Below are 15,758 nucleotides of genomic sequence, written 5' to 3' on the forward strand. Positions count from 1 at the left end.
GCAACATTCATTACAATCGGGGGGGAAAAACCCACCCTCTGTGTGTAGAGGTCCTGTGAAAATAGACACAGCGTGAACTGCACACTCGGGCGGTCATGCCTTCCATGCTAATTTACAGTTGCCCATTGAGAGACAGGCCTGTACTTGGAGCCTCACAGTCTTTCATTTTGCCTCCAATCTTTTTCACTAAATTTGAATCTCTCTACTGTGCTTGAAACCTCTGTACTTTACAACCAGTAGTCTTGTTTAAACAGTGATAACATACAGCCACTGGACATCTGGTATTGCTGCACATAATACCTAAATAGATAGAACTGCAGATCAGTTAACATACTTACTAGATTATATCTATTCTGCTGTGGATATGTAATTGTTATTGTGTAGGACAATGGATGTATTGATAGTATATTTTATGATTGTAACCTTTGGATAAATTTACCAATGACATTGAAAGATCCTAAGCAAAACAGACATCACTTTTAGTTCAAAAAATATTTTGTTTCTTTCCTCAGTGTGAGGCAACAAACAGGTGTAATTCATACTGTCACCCTTACCCTCACCAACTACAAATCCAGGATAAAAGGGTTAAGGGCTACCTGGTTGCCCTTATTTCTGGCACTTGAAAGGTAACTCGGATAAATCAGAAAGACTTCATGTGTCTTAGTGCATGATGTAACTTAAAAAAGAGGATGGTGAGTAAGTAGATTCAAGAAACTGCACAGAGTCCTTTTCTTCAGTCAGTTGTTAGGTTTATTGAAATATGCAGGGAGTCTGGTCCCAGGTACAGGACACAGAATACTCTTCTTACAATTGTTGCATGACATTAAATACCCTTCTGCATAGGTGTCTCACTCCTCCTCTTTCTCTGACACTTAACCAATAGAAAAGGTACAACTCATTATCATTATGTGTGTGTGTGTGTGTGTGTGTGTGTGTGTGTGTGTGTGTGATCTAGTGTGAAGATCTCTGAACTCAGTGCTTTCTTCAGACCCTGGTGTCACAAAGGTCCATACATCTGGTTTTTGTCATCTTCCTTGTTCCTATCTCTCCGATTTGCCTAAGACCCTTTGATCCCAGTATTATCTCTTTTGGGCTCTTCGGTCCCCCTTGAAAACTAGCTTTATGACCCCGTCATAAACCAGCTGTATTTTCTAAGCAAAAACCTGTTAACTAGTTTTATAACCCAGTGGACTCCCGAAGGCAAACTTCTTTCATGTCAGGGCTGGAGATCAAAGGACTTGTTTGTACAGCCGTGTGCTGCTGGCCAGCCATTTGCTTTGACACAAAATAATCTTAACTTCTCTACCATATTGCAGCTTTCATCTATCACAGCAGTGCTTGCATTTTTGGAACTAACAGTTTTTTCTATCCAATGTTAAATCACTTTTCAGAAAAATAACATGAATACAGCCGTCATTCCTCATGCGTAGCAAACTGCTATTCAATACTTGTTCCATGTTTTCCAACAGTGCATATGTAATATTATATGTACAAGTTCTTATTTACTTAATGAAGGAAACTGAAATTTAAAAAAATATATTTATTAATAAGACAAACATTACACCTAAAAAAAGTACACAACTGCAGGGCAACAAGGGTTGACAACAGAGGTAGCATGAATATAAAGTATTTTAAAATAAAAAGGTTCCAACAAGCACAAGCTCACATTTTTTAACATAAGCAGCCCAAGCCAGTTGGTATTTAATTTCTGAAACTTAAACAGCCTACATACAGTTTATGGAAACCTTTAAAAAGGATTCCCATACTAGATTAGTTACTGTGCTCTGAAGAAGCCGTACTGTCAGTTTCTGATTCAGATACATTGCTATCCCCACTACTGCTATCAGTGTCCGCAGCATTGGTTTTCTGAGGAGCCTTAGTTGACCTCCTTCTTCCTGGGGAGTTAAGGATCTTCACATTTCCACCTCTCGGGCCCCTCTGTTTCACTTCACCTTTTACTACAGTTGGAGAAACCTCTGTCACAGTTTCCACCTACATTTACAGTTCGTTAAAAAATAACATTACAGAAGTTACAATGTACCCAATCCCCACCACACACTATGCCTTACTGAAACAATATGACTGAGTTTATTAAAATCTTGCTTTTAAAAAAGAACATACATTCTCTGTAACACATATTTCTACTTCAGTAGTTCCACAGTTGTCTAAATCTGGCCACATGTAGGACACAAAACCGCATTGGAGTTACATTTTCATTTCAGAAACGTGTAATGGTCTGTAACTTGCCCCTTTGCTGTTTAAATACAGCCCTCTGATTTAACATTACAATCACATCCTTACCGGATTGTCATGCTGCTTGATCAGTTCATTGATTTCTTCCTGCCATCCCAGAATGTGGGCAAACTTCTTCACACTGTCCACCAGATCCCCGAGTTTAACCACATCAGTGCTCTTTAAAGGAATTCTTTTGAAGGGACCAACAAGATCTCGGTTTAGCAGCAGACGAGCTGCAATGGGCCGCACCGAATTCACAATGCTGGCAAAAGGTTCAATCTACAGTAATGGGCAAACGGTTTTACAGATACAGTTATACCAATAATACCATCTTTATTTGGCAGTGTTTACCAGTATGTTCAAACCCTGTCCTTCTTAATTGTCATCTTTCAGTAATGGTTTAATAAAAAATAACAGGTGTTTATGTAGGAAGGAAGAAACAAGCGTGTGCAAAGTGTTTTTTGAATTAGGTCATTCAAGAGTTAGGTGAGCTCACTCCTTGATTTTCTGCTGGTGTGAAGACCAACGGTAGAGTATGGCACAAGTGTGTCTTCACTACAGAATTAAAGCATAGTGTAAAAACAGTATTTCATAGGTTAAACAATCTAGATATTAGATTAACTTCTAAAGGTTTTCCCAAAGAAAATAATGGAATAAAAGCAGGGCAACTGGAACAAAAAAGTAATAGCTTGTGTGTTAAAAGAAACTTCTGGCAAATGTGCAGAACACAATGCTGGCAGGAGACTCAAACGCCTCAGTCCTTTCTCGATAGACAGCCTACACAAACACAACTGCAACCACTACTCCTTACCTGCAGAGACGTTCCCATTACAATGAGCAAATCAGCCTTTGGAAAATCTTTGGAGTGCAAAAAGAAACTTTTTGGAAGGTCCTCTCCAAAAAACACAATATCCGGTTTTACTATTCCTTGACAGATTTTACATCTTGGGATCTTACCACTCATTATAATAGTCTACAACAAACAAAAGAAAATGGCACATTAATTACATTTACAAAAGCAGCAACACAATATAATAATGAAAATGTAATCTAAATCTTGATTATGCCAGCCTATTTCCTTACGGTAACAATTCTAGCTAACCTTAAGCCTAATTTGTGACAGTGGTACCATATATCAAGATACTGTACAAACAGGATTGTGGTTACCTCTGCTTCCTTTGGTGGAAATGAGGTGTAACACAAGTGGCAGGATGCGGTTGAGAATGTGCCGTGAGCCTCTACCAGTTTCTCTGCTGGGATTCCAGCCACTATTGTGGGGATAATGAATAAAAGTCATTAAAAAAGGACCTTACTTAGTCTGCAGACTACTGGGAAAAGGACTCTGTTTCAATTGTATCAATATAAAATGAACCACCTTATACACCCCTAATAAGCTTAAGCATTCTAACAGCAGCAAGAACACTGGTCAGTAATATTCTATAACCCCAGCTTCACACCATAACCCCTAAACATTTTTGGGTATCTATTTAAATTTTAATAGAATGTTTCCAGTGGTGATTCTCACTTCTTTCCAAACCATCAATATTCTGGGTGTACATTCTCAGCAGCAGCCCCTTTTCATGCAACATCCTCACAAAGTGGTGAATGTAGTTGGGCTGGTAGTTCCCAGGATAGAGCTCCATGGCAAGAGAGAAGAAAGCCTTGGGGTTACAGGTGAAGTAGTCGATGTCAAAAATGGCCTCTGGATAGGGGATGTTATACTTCTGCAAGTTAGCATACAGCCCAGTCCCTGGGGTTCTGTTTGTAGATACAGAGTATTAGAAACACTGCTCTTTAATGTTTCGCAACACTACCACACTCGAGGTCTGTAATGTTATCTGAACCTGACACGATGTGACCAAAATCTTGGAGAGAGATATATCCCCTTCTGTCATGATTTTTAAATTACATTTTTAGAAATTTTAAAACAGTTTGTGCGAGTTCGAGAAGTTGCCCTGCCAAAACTTAGAAAAAAATGTATGTACTATAAAACAGATACATAGATAGGAAACTTAATGTGGTACAATCAGAGTGACTAAAGGAGATATACAGTTACACACTCGCATTAGATATATATAAAAAAAGACTGAATATTAAAACATAAACTAATAATAAGGGTGCACAAAGTACAAACATAAATACAACAGGAGTCCTTCATCAGCTAAAATGCCATAGAGTCACTGGGGGGTTTAAATATACTGTCTTTTCCATACATTGTACTTGTTACACAGTATAAACAGAATAATACATGAACATTCAGTGGTTACTATGGAGTATCCTCTGCATGCAATAGCATATACTCCTATTCAAGCAATGAGTTTATTCTGTGAGGGTCAATATATCCCCAGTGTAAAGCACTAATAACAGTTACCATAAAACAGTGGCATGCTGTAGGAGGAATGCCATCACCTCACTACTAATGAAGGATAACAACTTTTACAGAATCACAAAAACAAAAGTTAATTTAACAGAGACAATGCAAGACAATAAATAATTGTGATACATACAGTACTACTTCTGGTATTAAGCAATGCAATATTTTCACATGGACACTTAACATATAACCTTATTTACTGAAACAAATCCCTGTACCTACTGACCTGAAGTCTGGGATGCCACTGGCAGTGCTAATTCCAGCCCCAGCCACAACTATAATATTTTTGCAGCATTTCTGCTGTATCAGGCCAGCAATGTCCCTCAGGCTTGTTAGAGGACTGTGTCCTCTGGGGGGGTTGGAACTTGGTGTGGTTTTAGCTTGGGAAACAGTTCTGCCCGTTGGTGTGCTTCCTCTCCTGAAAGCACAGTTTCCATACACTTGTGAATTTGCTGGTGGCTAAAATGCTGTGCATCCAATAGATCAGCATACTCTGGAACAAGATGCTGCATCAAGGAGATAGCAGACCTATTCTACCATGTAAGCAGTGAATCTAAACTAAGGGGGCTGAACGAATATGTTAGCACAGAAATGCATGGATAAACACCTAAAATGAGGGAGGGATTTTAGCTATGTCTTGAGGACAGAAGTGGTACTTGGCAGTCTTATAAGGAATATACTAGATGTGTAGAGAAAGGGAAAATGGGAAAAGCAAGATGGGCTGAATGGCCTCCTCTCATTTGTAAACTTTCTTATTCTCTTATGTTACCCCTAATTGGCATTTAGCAATAAACAGCCATTAATATTGACTTAAATAAGTCTAGACCTGTGTCATAAATGCAACAAAGAGACTTCCACATATTAAATAAAATCACCTACTGGTGTCTGTACTCTTCATCAGTAACTTCATCCGCAGGGGGCGTTACCCTCTCCAGTCACACACAGTTTATCCACAGAAGGTTTTACCTTCTCCAGTCACACACAGTTTTTAAAGGGTAACATTATTTTCAACTGAATGCTTTATCTAGCTAATAGGGCACAGATCAATGATTAGGGCCTTCCTAGAAAGCACTAGACCAATTGCTACAGATCCTTCATTTCATGTGCCAATTTAAAACAAAAATACCCACCCAAAACCTGGAAAACATTTGAACACCTCCCAAGGGACTTGTGAGGTATGAACACTTAAGATTAGACATCATAATTTTAAATGATATTCATTTTTCAAAACATACCCACCTTGAGTCCATGGGACGCTGTTCACTAACTGCCAGCTGGCCGAGTTTCTTGGCCAAGGATGCTTCTGATGGCTTTATTTGTTCAGGTACATGTCTGCTACGACGACTACCACTTTGTCCCGTCTTATCTTCAGTCGTCTTCAGAGGTACTGCCTTCTTACCAGGTCCTTGCTTATTTTGGTTGGCTGGCACAGACTGTTTCCTTGCATTTTTGTCAGAACCTTGTTTAGGCACCTGAACACTCATACCTGTTTGAGAAACAATGATTTTAATGTACCAAGTATCAAACCATAACTACAGTACTTCAGTATTTATGTTACTTATGCAGATCAAATTGGATGGCATATGATTACATTTATTGGTAGTGTGTAGTAATGGGGAAGATAAGAAGAGCCACAAACTTTCCAAAGGCTTCATTCTGTAATGCTAGCTCAAGGAGATATGTTGTCTATATATGACCAAATACTTGGATAAAAATCACATTAAATGTATTAATCCCTTTTAAAATGTATTGCAGCAAATCTGAACAATACTTCCAACCCCAACTGGCAATATAACCGTAATTTACCACCCACAGAGTTCTGCAACAGCCAGGTCTGAATTTCCAATCCAGTTAGCAAGTTTTCTTTCATCTTTGGTGCTTCACACACTGTTTCAGGCCTTGAACTTTTCCACTCTATCTCCCAACAGCTATCTGACCCATATTTAAAAAGCATTTATAATGAAATTATAGCCTTGCGCTTTGTTTCGCTCCCTTTAGCCTGTGAAAGGCTGAAATGTTTTAAAACTGTCACCTACTCACAAAAGGTAATGGGTGTAATATATTTAGTCTCCCCTTAGCTGCTTTCAGAATGGCTATGTTAATACAAACCCCAGCTGTAGATGCTTTATGGCCAGGGAGGGGGCGAAAGAAGAGGGTGGTGGATGGAGAAAAAAACAAACTGTTTTTAGGATTAACTGTGTCAACAAATGCAGCTGGGAAAGAAAGAAATCGCCCCTCAAAGGCCTCAGTGAGCTGAAAAAAAAAAAAAAAAAAAACTCTCAACACTCCGAAAGATAAATGATGTGGAGGCGGAATTCAATAAAGGCAGACTAAGAAAAAGAGGGAGGGCATTGCTTACACCAAGAAGCCTTTCTCTGCATCCAGACAGCTTCCAGGAGAAATGAGCAAAACTGGCACAGAGATAAAAGGTACAGCAGCCATAAACAGAGCACAAAAGGCAACATCATCTCTTAAAGAAAGGATATCGACCAGAGAACGAAAAAGATAATTAACCGAGTCTCAACTAATATATATATATATATATATATATATATATATATATATATATATATATATATATATATAAAATATAAACCATATTTATTTATTTATTTTTAAAGCCAGAGAAATGTGCCACTTTTCTTTAAAAGGTACTGGAAAAATGTGCTGATAGTTATGTAAATTGAAACCAACAAGGGACTGCAATGTTAAACTTGGAAACCAGGCATAAAAACTAGTTACGAGTAAGCTTACCCTGTCTTCTGGTTCAATCACAAATTCTTTCATTGGCATCCAAACACAACTTTGGGTGGAATTTATTAAGACTCGATTCCCTGAATCACTGTATTCAGTGCACTCTCTTCACTGTGCTATGTGTTTAATTTCTGTCCCACGAAAATGTTTCAATACAAAGGGATGTCCGAATACGTTAATGAATGTGGATGAATTCTAGGAAACAGTTCTTTGCACATCATAACAATTTAGGCAGAACCGTTTCAATTTCCCCCTAACTAAGCCATCAAATCCATCCCTAGAATTAAATTTGAATTATGGCGCAGCTATCCTAAAAACTATGACAACTGCTTGCAATTATTTAATGATATACAGTAGACTCCCGTTAATCCATGTTTCAATAATTCGTGTTTCGATAATCCATGCGGTTTAATACAGTACATTATCAAAATGTATTAGCGCAGAAATCATCTGATCGATGCGAAAGCGGGTACTTGCACGCTGTATTAGTTCAGAAATCAGCGTGCAATTCAATTAAATTGAGTACAGTATACTGCAAGCCAACAGAGAGTACTGTATTGTAGTTACTGAAACCAGTTACAAGCGAGCAGAAAGCAGATTTAAGACTCTTAGTCTTAAATTATGTACAGTATATATTTTGACCATTGTTAGAACATTACATTTTATTTGTATTATTGCATTTTTCAAGTTTTCAATTAACAGCGCAGGGATTTCCCAAACAATAAACTCAATTTCGGCTAATCCGTGTTTTTCACTAATTCAGCCTCAAATTGGTCCCAATCTGCATGGATTAAGGGGGGTCTACTATACAGTGCCTAAAATACTCCAAACTATGATACATTTTTTCTGCATTATAGTTAGTTTTGTCATTTGTTTTTGATTTTTTTAAACCCACAGCAGCAGCAGCATAATTAAAATGTAATCCTAGGGTAGGTGTCATTTTCACTCCTGCTCCTGTCCGGTTCCATATCACTAGAGGAGGTAGGTGAACTTGGATAGCACTCCTGTAAGTAATCATTGAAGAATGTTCTTGTTATTTAAAAAAAAAAAAGTAATGCAAGATAAAATTCTTAGATACTTTGTTAAATGGTTAGATCAAACATATCACTGCAATCCAGCTGCACCTACTTTTGAACCATGGTTTGTAGCTACACAATGTCATTTTCAGTATTAGTGATCATCACTTGTTTCCAAAGGCAAAAACTTATCAGGAAAAAAGGGTTCTGGTCTCAAGCCATACAGTTGTGTTTCTTTGTATTTAACACTCAGAACAGGGGTCAAACCTGTAAGAAAAGTCAATAGTTCAAATGAAATACTCATTTGGTGACATGTTAGAGTTGATTGTTTACAGTAGGTAGTAAAGAACTTACTGAAGATTTAAAATATGTCTGGTTAAACAGACCTGATTAGCTTTACAGTGGAACTACCATAACCCAAGATAAGTGCTGTTTGGTGCCTCTGAAACAAATCAATTAAACATACATTTAAAGCCTTACAGAGAATATATTTCAGAGTACAGAGATGTTTGTCAAATGGAGAATTTGTATAAACTATCCAAAATTAATGAAAATAAATCATTTCTTTGGGACTCATAGATGGAATAAATACAGTACATTATCTTTCCATTGTCATTGATGGACAAACCTATTGAAATCTACAAGTCATGGTTGACAGGTTTATTGAACAGCAGGTGATAAGGAGGATAAAGGCCAAAGACTTGGTGCTTCGAGTGTTAAATCTGGCCTGACCCTGCAGTCTCATCTCACCCCCTTTTGGTTTTCACTGACCAAAACAATGAAAGTGAAAAGCAATCCCATCCAATTAGAGGAGAACAAATGGCTCATTCTGGCTGAACTGGTCTTTGAATAACAAAGAGCCAACAAGAGAGCAATATACTAAAGGAACAGAACCCAGAACCCAGCATTGCAAATCACTGTGTTCTCGTCAGGAAGAACGGATGAAAAAACAAGACAACAATTAGTGAAAGATCAACATACATGATGAAAACTAAAAGACTTCCTAAGTGTGTTTCAACATAGTCTGCCTAACCGTTAATAATGGTGGTATTCCTAACTGTTAATAATGGTGATTCCTAACCATTAATAATGGTGGTATTATGATTATTCTCAACATATAATTTATGTTATTTTATCTGAAACCTTTTGCTGCTTTTTATTCAAGGTGATAAATGAGACTTGGGTCCAATTCACTTTTTAGATGGAGCTGAACACGTTTACTTCAGTTGCAACTGATCAAAAGCAAGACCCTTGCAGAAAAAATGATATCATTTAAAAATGTTGCCAGGAAATTTTAGCCTGTTAGCACACATTCTTCACAGAGAAACATGCAATTCTCTTAAATAGTTCAACTGAAATACTCACCCATTGGGTTTGCGTCAACATATAATTTACCTCAGAGATCTACCAGCAGATATTTCTTTGTTATTTTCAACTTTTTGTTATTACCCAACAGGTACAGTTAATGTACCTTGTTTTGTTTTTTTAAACTAAGAACAGCAAAATTATAATTAACAGGATATGCATAAAACATTGGTTAACATTTGCACTAAACTTTTATACTTTTCTTAAGCCTTGAGGAAGAAAAAGAAAGATTAGCAAGGGGAAACCATGTATGCTAATGTCCACCCACGCCATTTTTAAAAGGTCAGGCTTACAGCTGAAAGTTGTATAGAAGCTGTCCTCTCTAAAGAAAGACTTAACTAGCCAGGCACAGGCTTAACTTGGGAGAGGAAAAACCAACACCGTCACTAGGATATAGAGAAACCATGGTGAAGAACGAGCAACAGCCAGGCCATGGTGGAATGAGCAGCCGGCAGCTGCTCTGTGGGCTTTTATCCTGCAACGTTGTATATGCAACTCGAGATGCACTGAACAATTGTTGAAATGATGTAGACAAATTGACTCAAATTAGTTTAGCCTGGGCCATGCAAAGTTGAAGTGTTCAGTGTCCTGATGCACAGCAACAACCCAGAGCACATGACCTTTCAGAGACAGTAAGCTAGGAGACCACAAAAGAATGACGCAGAGTCAACCTCAAATATTGCTATAGACTAACAGCAACAAAATGTACTACAAAATTTAAACAACGTTTTTCTAAAGTTATAGATTGTTGTACTCCAAAAAGATCAACATAACACCAGTCTGTTTTTGTGTTTATCATCATCATCATAAAATACTTATGGTATGTATTACTGCTGTTTGATGCTTCCCTAATCCCTAGATTGTTATTTAATGACAAATAAATCCCCAAAGAATTGAGAAAAGATTAAAAGGATTTTGTGGTCTGTCTCCCCCCTCCCTTTTTCATTCAGTCAAACTGGTACCCCCTCCTCCTTTCTAAATCCAACCAGTACAATCCCCCTGTGGCTTGTGACACCTTCAGACCACCGGGAGTGAGCGTCTCATTTTAGTTACAGTAATCTAATTATATTGGGCCTTCAAGTCACAGCCAACTTTGGCAGTGAGGCTTTGGCAAGACCCTTACCCTTGGTCTCAAATGGAGTCGCTAATCCTTTTAGACAAGTGCTTGAGAAGAAAAAAAAATAAAACTAGCTACTCTTTTTGTGTGTGTGTAACCTTTCTGACCAAAACTACGATAATCAATAATTTTCTGTTTGTAATATTCTCATATGAATATAATGTAAATTCTACTATTCTGAAAAACAGTTTGTACTGGTATTTGTGACCCTTTTCACAACCAGATGCAAATTAAACAGTATTTTTTTTTTTTTTTTTTTTTTTTTTTTTTATAAATTATTATAATTCTGTATCGTTTACATTTTCTACCACAACACAACCCTATGAATGTTGTCACATCCAATGTGTTCCCTCTGAGTTCTAATTTGAAATACTGTACAGCTGGCAAATTACCCTGGAGGCCCATTTTCTAACTTTTCTAGGCAGGTTTCAAATGCACATCATAACTACTTCAGCTAAGGCAACACAAAACTCACTTATTTACTTGCTATTACTTTCTTAATCAGTCTGTTTTTTATAGGTCATTTGCAGTTTGTTTGTTAAAATAATGAGGAATTTAAAGACGATCTCCATGATGAATTGTTTATGTTCAAAGAAAAATACATACCTTTTATTTCTGTTGAAATTCTACTTTGTTTCCATATACCTTGTTTTAACATGGTAAGTAAACATGTTAATATTTTGTACAATCTCCAATGTTAATCTTTTGAAGGCTCTTTTGTGATGTTTGGGCTGTGAATAAAGTTTGTTTGGGGAAATGAATAAAAGAAAAAGCACCTGTCAATCTCAGCTCCAGCTTTGATAGGCAAACAACATTTAATACAGCACCAGGCTCCCAATGCAGTCCCAATAATGATGTGTACCCACAAGTCATAATGATAAAATGCAATAAATAAAATTAATTCAATTTAAAAAAATAACCTTCTAGGCAAGAAATATTGATTTTGATAACAGTTGCACATAAATCAGAACACAAGGTAAATGTTACAATGCAAGGATAAAATTCAGCTTACTGTATATGGAAATACACTTAATAACTTCGGAAATAAAAATCATGACTTACTGCAAAAGGCACTAGATACTGTAATTACACAAAAGAAAGTCCCCCCTCTCCCCTCAGATGCACAAACATAAAAATTCCCCTTCACATTCTCCAGCACATTTTAGCCTCACAGAATAAATTAATCATTGGTTAAAAAAAAAAAAAAAAAAAAAAAAAAAAGAATGTGGAATGTTATTTCAGTACCCATGGAACGCAGTTGCCAGCTGTTTGATTTTGGGGTAATCTTGGTGTTCTAAAGGCGTGGCCATTTAGACACTGCTTGACACCATCCTCAGTTAACAGGATGCATTATTTGTGTAATTAAATGAAAAAGCTCATATACCAAAACACCATTGCCACATCATACCTTATACTTGCTGTCCAATATAGAATTCTAAGCAGAATGTTAATCACATATTCAGGGGGAATCTGCTTCAGGCCAATACTGATTAGTCTTTCAGTTTAGAAATACAATGGTTATTACTATCTGGTTTGTTAAAAAATGACACTATGATACCTTTCATCGTATTAGCCAACAGAGAGATTTTACTGCCATCTTCTGCATTTCTATAGCATTACACTCCAGATCAACACTGAAATTGTTAGTCAGCTGTATGCGCTTCTTGGTTTTATAAAAAGGTTAAAGTCATTAAACATAAATATTCTAGTTTACAAATAATGAAGACAAGTAATTAATAGAACCATCCATCTTCCAAAGTTAAAGAACACCATTAGTCCTCCTAGTTACTGAGAACCTAATTCCAAGTATGCAAATCACCAGGCAGAAACTAATTAGAGCTAATTAAACAATGTTATCTGTTTAATTAGATTTCTTAGTCTAGACCTACTTTACTTTTTTTTTTAAATCAAATTTTTATCCCTATTTTTTGTACCCAATATTAATGTCTCCTTGTGGCTGCAAAACTTATTGATAGAAAGGATCGAACATCAACAGGCAATTATCTGTTTTCCCTGCTGAACCTAGGGAAGAAACAGCGGTTATCAAGCTACTGAACCCTGGAGACAGGGATCCAGCCTGGGAAATATCTGCCTGGACTTGAGGGGCACCAGAGAACTTGGGGTAACTGATGTGCGATGAGATGAACTATGATCTCCAAGCACCAGTAATGTGTGAGTCACGGAGGAACCATGGAAATTATCTTTTGATTATAGACATCGAGATTATACAAGCAAATACATTACTTCAAAAAAGTTTTGATGTTGCATGGTCAATATGCAAAGATGAAAAAGTCTTTGCTGCCATCTAGCGAGAAAGAAGAAATTGCATTCTGTCACTATCTGAGGCAGTGGTACTCATTTTCAATCCAGAACGATGCAACTAGATTGATATTTATTTAATTGTACACCTAGGCCAACCTATCAATTGAAGACTTGTTTGGAACAGGGCTATTAACTGTTCAATTACATAGTTAAGGGCATGGTTGAAACAAAATCCTAAACTGGATGGATTTAAAGTGTTTGTACTATGTACAAATAACCGTTTGCAGTAAAAACTTTTTTATTTTATTTATTTATTTATTTATTTTTTTAAATCACTTGTGTTGAAATGTACTTTGCGTAGCTGCCATCAGCAACAACACTAGATCACGATGAAGTGGATGCAATGGTTGGCACCCTGCATCTGTGGCTACCAAATACAGGGATTGCAAGCATTTCATGGCTAACATGTGGCATCATGAAAGTCAGTTTTCAACAACCCTGTATAGTTTACAGTATGTATTTTGAAATCTGCTGTATATTTACAATGGTAGCGGTAGCTGTTCTACTTCTCTGCAGTCCTGTCTTTAAATTTGCATTTGGCCAAGCAACAACAACTACAGTCCAGTACAACAGGATATACTCTAACCAGTGCTAGACCCAAGCAGAAGATGCAAGGTTTTCCTACACACCTAACTTCAGAAGACTGTGAACTGTTCTTCGTGGCACGCTATGCACAATGTTTACATTGTCAGAGGTGTTGCATCTTTTAGCTTGTAAATAATAGTAGAATTAAAGGCAGAGCAAGTAAATTACTAAGGAAAACCTTGTGTCTTTTTTTGTATGTTGCTATGCTTTGTCAGTGTATTGACTTAAATTCAATGTAAAAAGCAAGCTGGTGGAAAGTGACATTCCTTATTTGGGCATGATATATTGTCAGAGTCTGGTACACCTATGTTGTAGTCTGTGTGTGTGTGTCAAATACAGGAATTGTGAAAATGTTTATGAAGGTGCAAAATGATACCACAGCTGTAATGGAAATTAATTGTGTGTTTATTAGAATGACAGAAAGGATATCACGCTATACTGTAAAACTATTACACAACTCACCAAAGCAGCAAGCGACCGCAATATACCGACCCACGTTCTTCATTTACAAGAACGCAATGCATTCGCTTATAACAATCCTAACTGTGGAGGTTTCACTGCCAGCCTAGAAGAATTTTTAACAAATACACTATTAGTTTAACTTCTGCTTCACCTTACCTCCAGCCCTTGTTCTTGTGGACATCATAGCTGCAGCTTTTTCTTAGTTTTTGGAAAATGTATTATTTTGAAGACAGAACAGGAGCTGTGTTAAAGTAAACCAATAACCCAATTTACTGAGTTACGAACGGTACGGCATTAGTCTGCACAGCTTGCTTCCTCCTGTTTCACCTGTTTCTTTTTCCATCTCCACAGCAACACAATTTAGCGTCTGTCAATCGGAAACGCGTCATTTTCCGCTATGCAGAGTCTTTTTGTAAAAAACAATGTTTGAAAAAAACGTATCTAGTAGCAATTATAATAATTATTGTAATGTGACATTTTTACTTTTATTCACCACATTATGTGCACTTTATTTTACTTACTGCTTTTAACGTTAGGAGGTTGTCTATGATTAGTGCCAACAGGGTCTGGAAACCAAATGGGAGGATTACTGCGCCGGTATATTTGAAGATCACATTATTTAAAGGGTTGGTTCGGAGTTATTTTGCTCTACTACATGACTTCATGACTTTACCGTGAGAATCTTTGTTTTCTTTTTTTTGGACAACCTGTTCTCCTGTGGCTGCTCAGTACTGGACTCTGTTCATCAAAGTGTGTGTCCCAAAAGTTCTTATTACGAGGCGTTGCACGCCTGTTTTTTCAATATTTGTGAGGCATCAACCCTGTCGTAGTGCTTTCCATAGGGAGATGGTATAAAAGCAGCAGAACAATGTTAAATAGTAAGTAGCGTCAAACATACAATTTATCGTCATTTTTGTTGTTATATTTTCCTCAGTAATGGTGCTTCCAATCATTCTGCGTGGTTCTGGAATATGTTGCTCCAATACAGTATAACGTGACAGAGTAAGGGCAGGAAAGATGTAGTCCTGGAGGGTAATAGGACTACATCACCCAGAATGCCACGGGGTGACCATTAAGCCAGAAGTGGAATCACCTGGCTCTACTTTAATCAGGGACACCTGTCTGGGATTAAACAGGCAGGTCAAAATCTTAGTGTTTACTGCAGAATGGGTGGCAATTCTTATGGCCATAGACAAAGTACAGGAATTTAAAGAAAAGGATATTGTGATTTTTACTGATTCTCTAAGCTCGATACAGGCATTAGAATTGGAAACAGGAGATAGGACAGATATTGTATATGAAATTATTCATAATTCTAGCTATAAAAATGGTAAAAAAATATATTCTGATAGCCTGGATTCCAAGTCACTTGGGTATTTTAGGAAATGAAATTGTGGATTTTGAAGCAAAAGAGGAAACTCTAAATAAACAAACAGGCATAATAATACATTTCAGTTCTTCAGAGGTGAATGCTGTGGCCGAAGCAAAGATAATGTTTAAACAGTGGAAAGGGAAGATTTTATTATAA

At 37.1% G+C, this 15,758-nt stretch overlaps 1 protein-coding gene across 8 annotated transcripts; it reads right to left on the minus strand.

Annotated features, from left to right (window-relative positions):
* Window positions 1-1,525: 1,525 nt before the first annotated feature.
* si:dkey-103i16.6 (uncharacterized protein LOC557125 homolog) lies at window positions 1,526-15,176 on the minus strand. 8 transcript variants are annotated; one of them, XM_034025255.3, is made up of 9 exons: window positions 14,387-14,643; window positions 11,468-11,592; window positions 5,849-6,095; window positions 4,836-5,027; window positions 3,761-3,993; window positions 3,403-3,503; window positions 3,047-3,208; window positions 2,302-2,514; window positions 1,526-1,992 (listed from the first exon to the last, which is right to left on the minus strand). In XM_034025255.3, the coding sequence occupies exons 2-9, from the start codon at window positions 11,517-11,519 to the stop codon at window positions 1,771-1,773; spliced, it is 1,422 nt and encodes a 473-aa protein (XP_033881146.1). In that variant the 5' UTR covers window positions 11,520-11,592; window positions 14,387-14,643; the 3' UTR covers window positions 1,526-1,770. The 8 variants fall into 8 exon arrangements, with proteins under 8 accessions (XP_033881146.1, XP_058883039.1, XP_058883040.1 ...); XM_059027056.1 differs by lacking the exon at window positions 11,468-11,592 and adding an exon at window positions 6,719-6,862 and having other exon boundaries at window positions 14,387-14,640; XM_059027057.1 differs by lacking the exon at window positions 14,387-14,643 and adding an exon at window positions 6,719-6,862 and having other exon boundaries at window positions 11,468-11,563.
* Window positions 15,177-15,758: the final 582 nt, after the last annotated feature.

Source organism: Acipenser ruthenus, chromosome 7, assembly GCF_902713425.1.
Source record: "Acipenser ruthenus chromosome 7, fAciRut3.2 maternal haplotype, whole genome shotgun sequence".
NCBI classification, from domain to species: Eukaryota; Metazoa; Chordata; class Actinopteri; order Acipenseriformes; family Acipenseridae; genus Acipenser; species Acipenser ruthenus.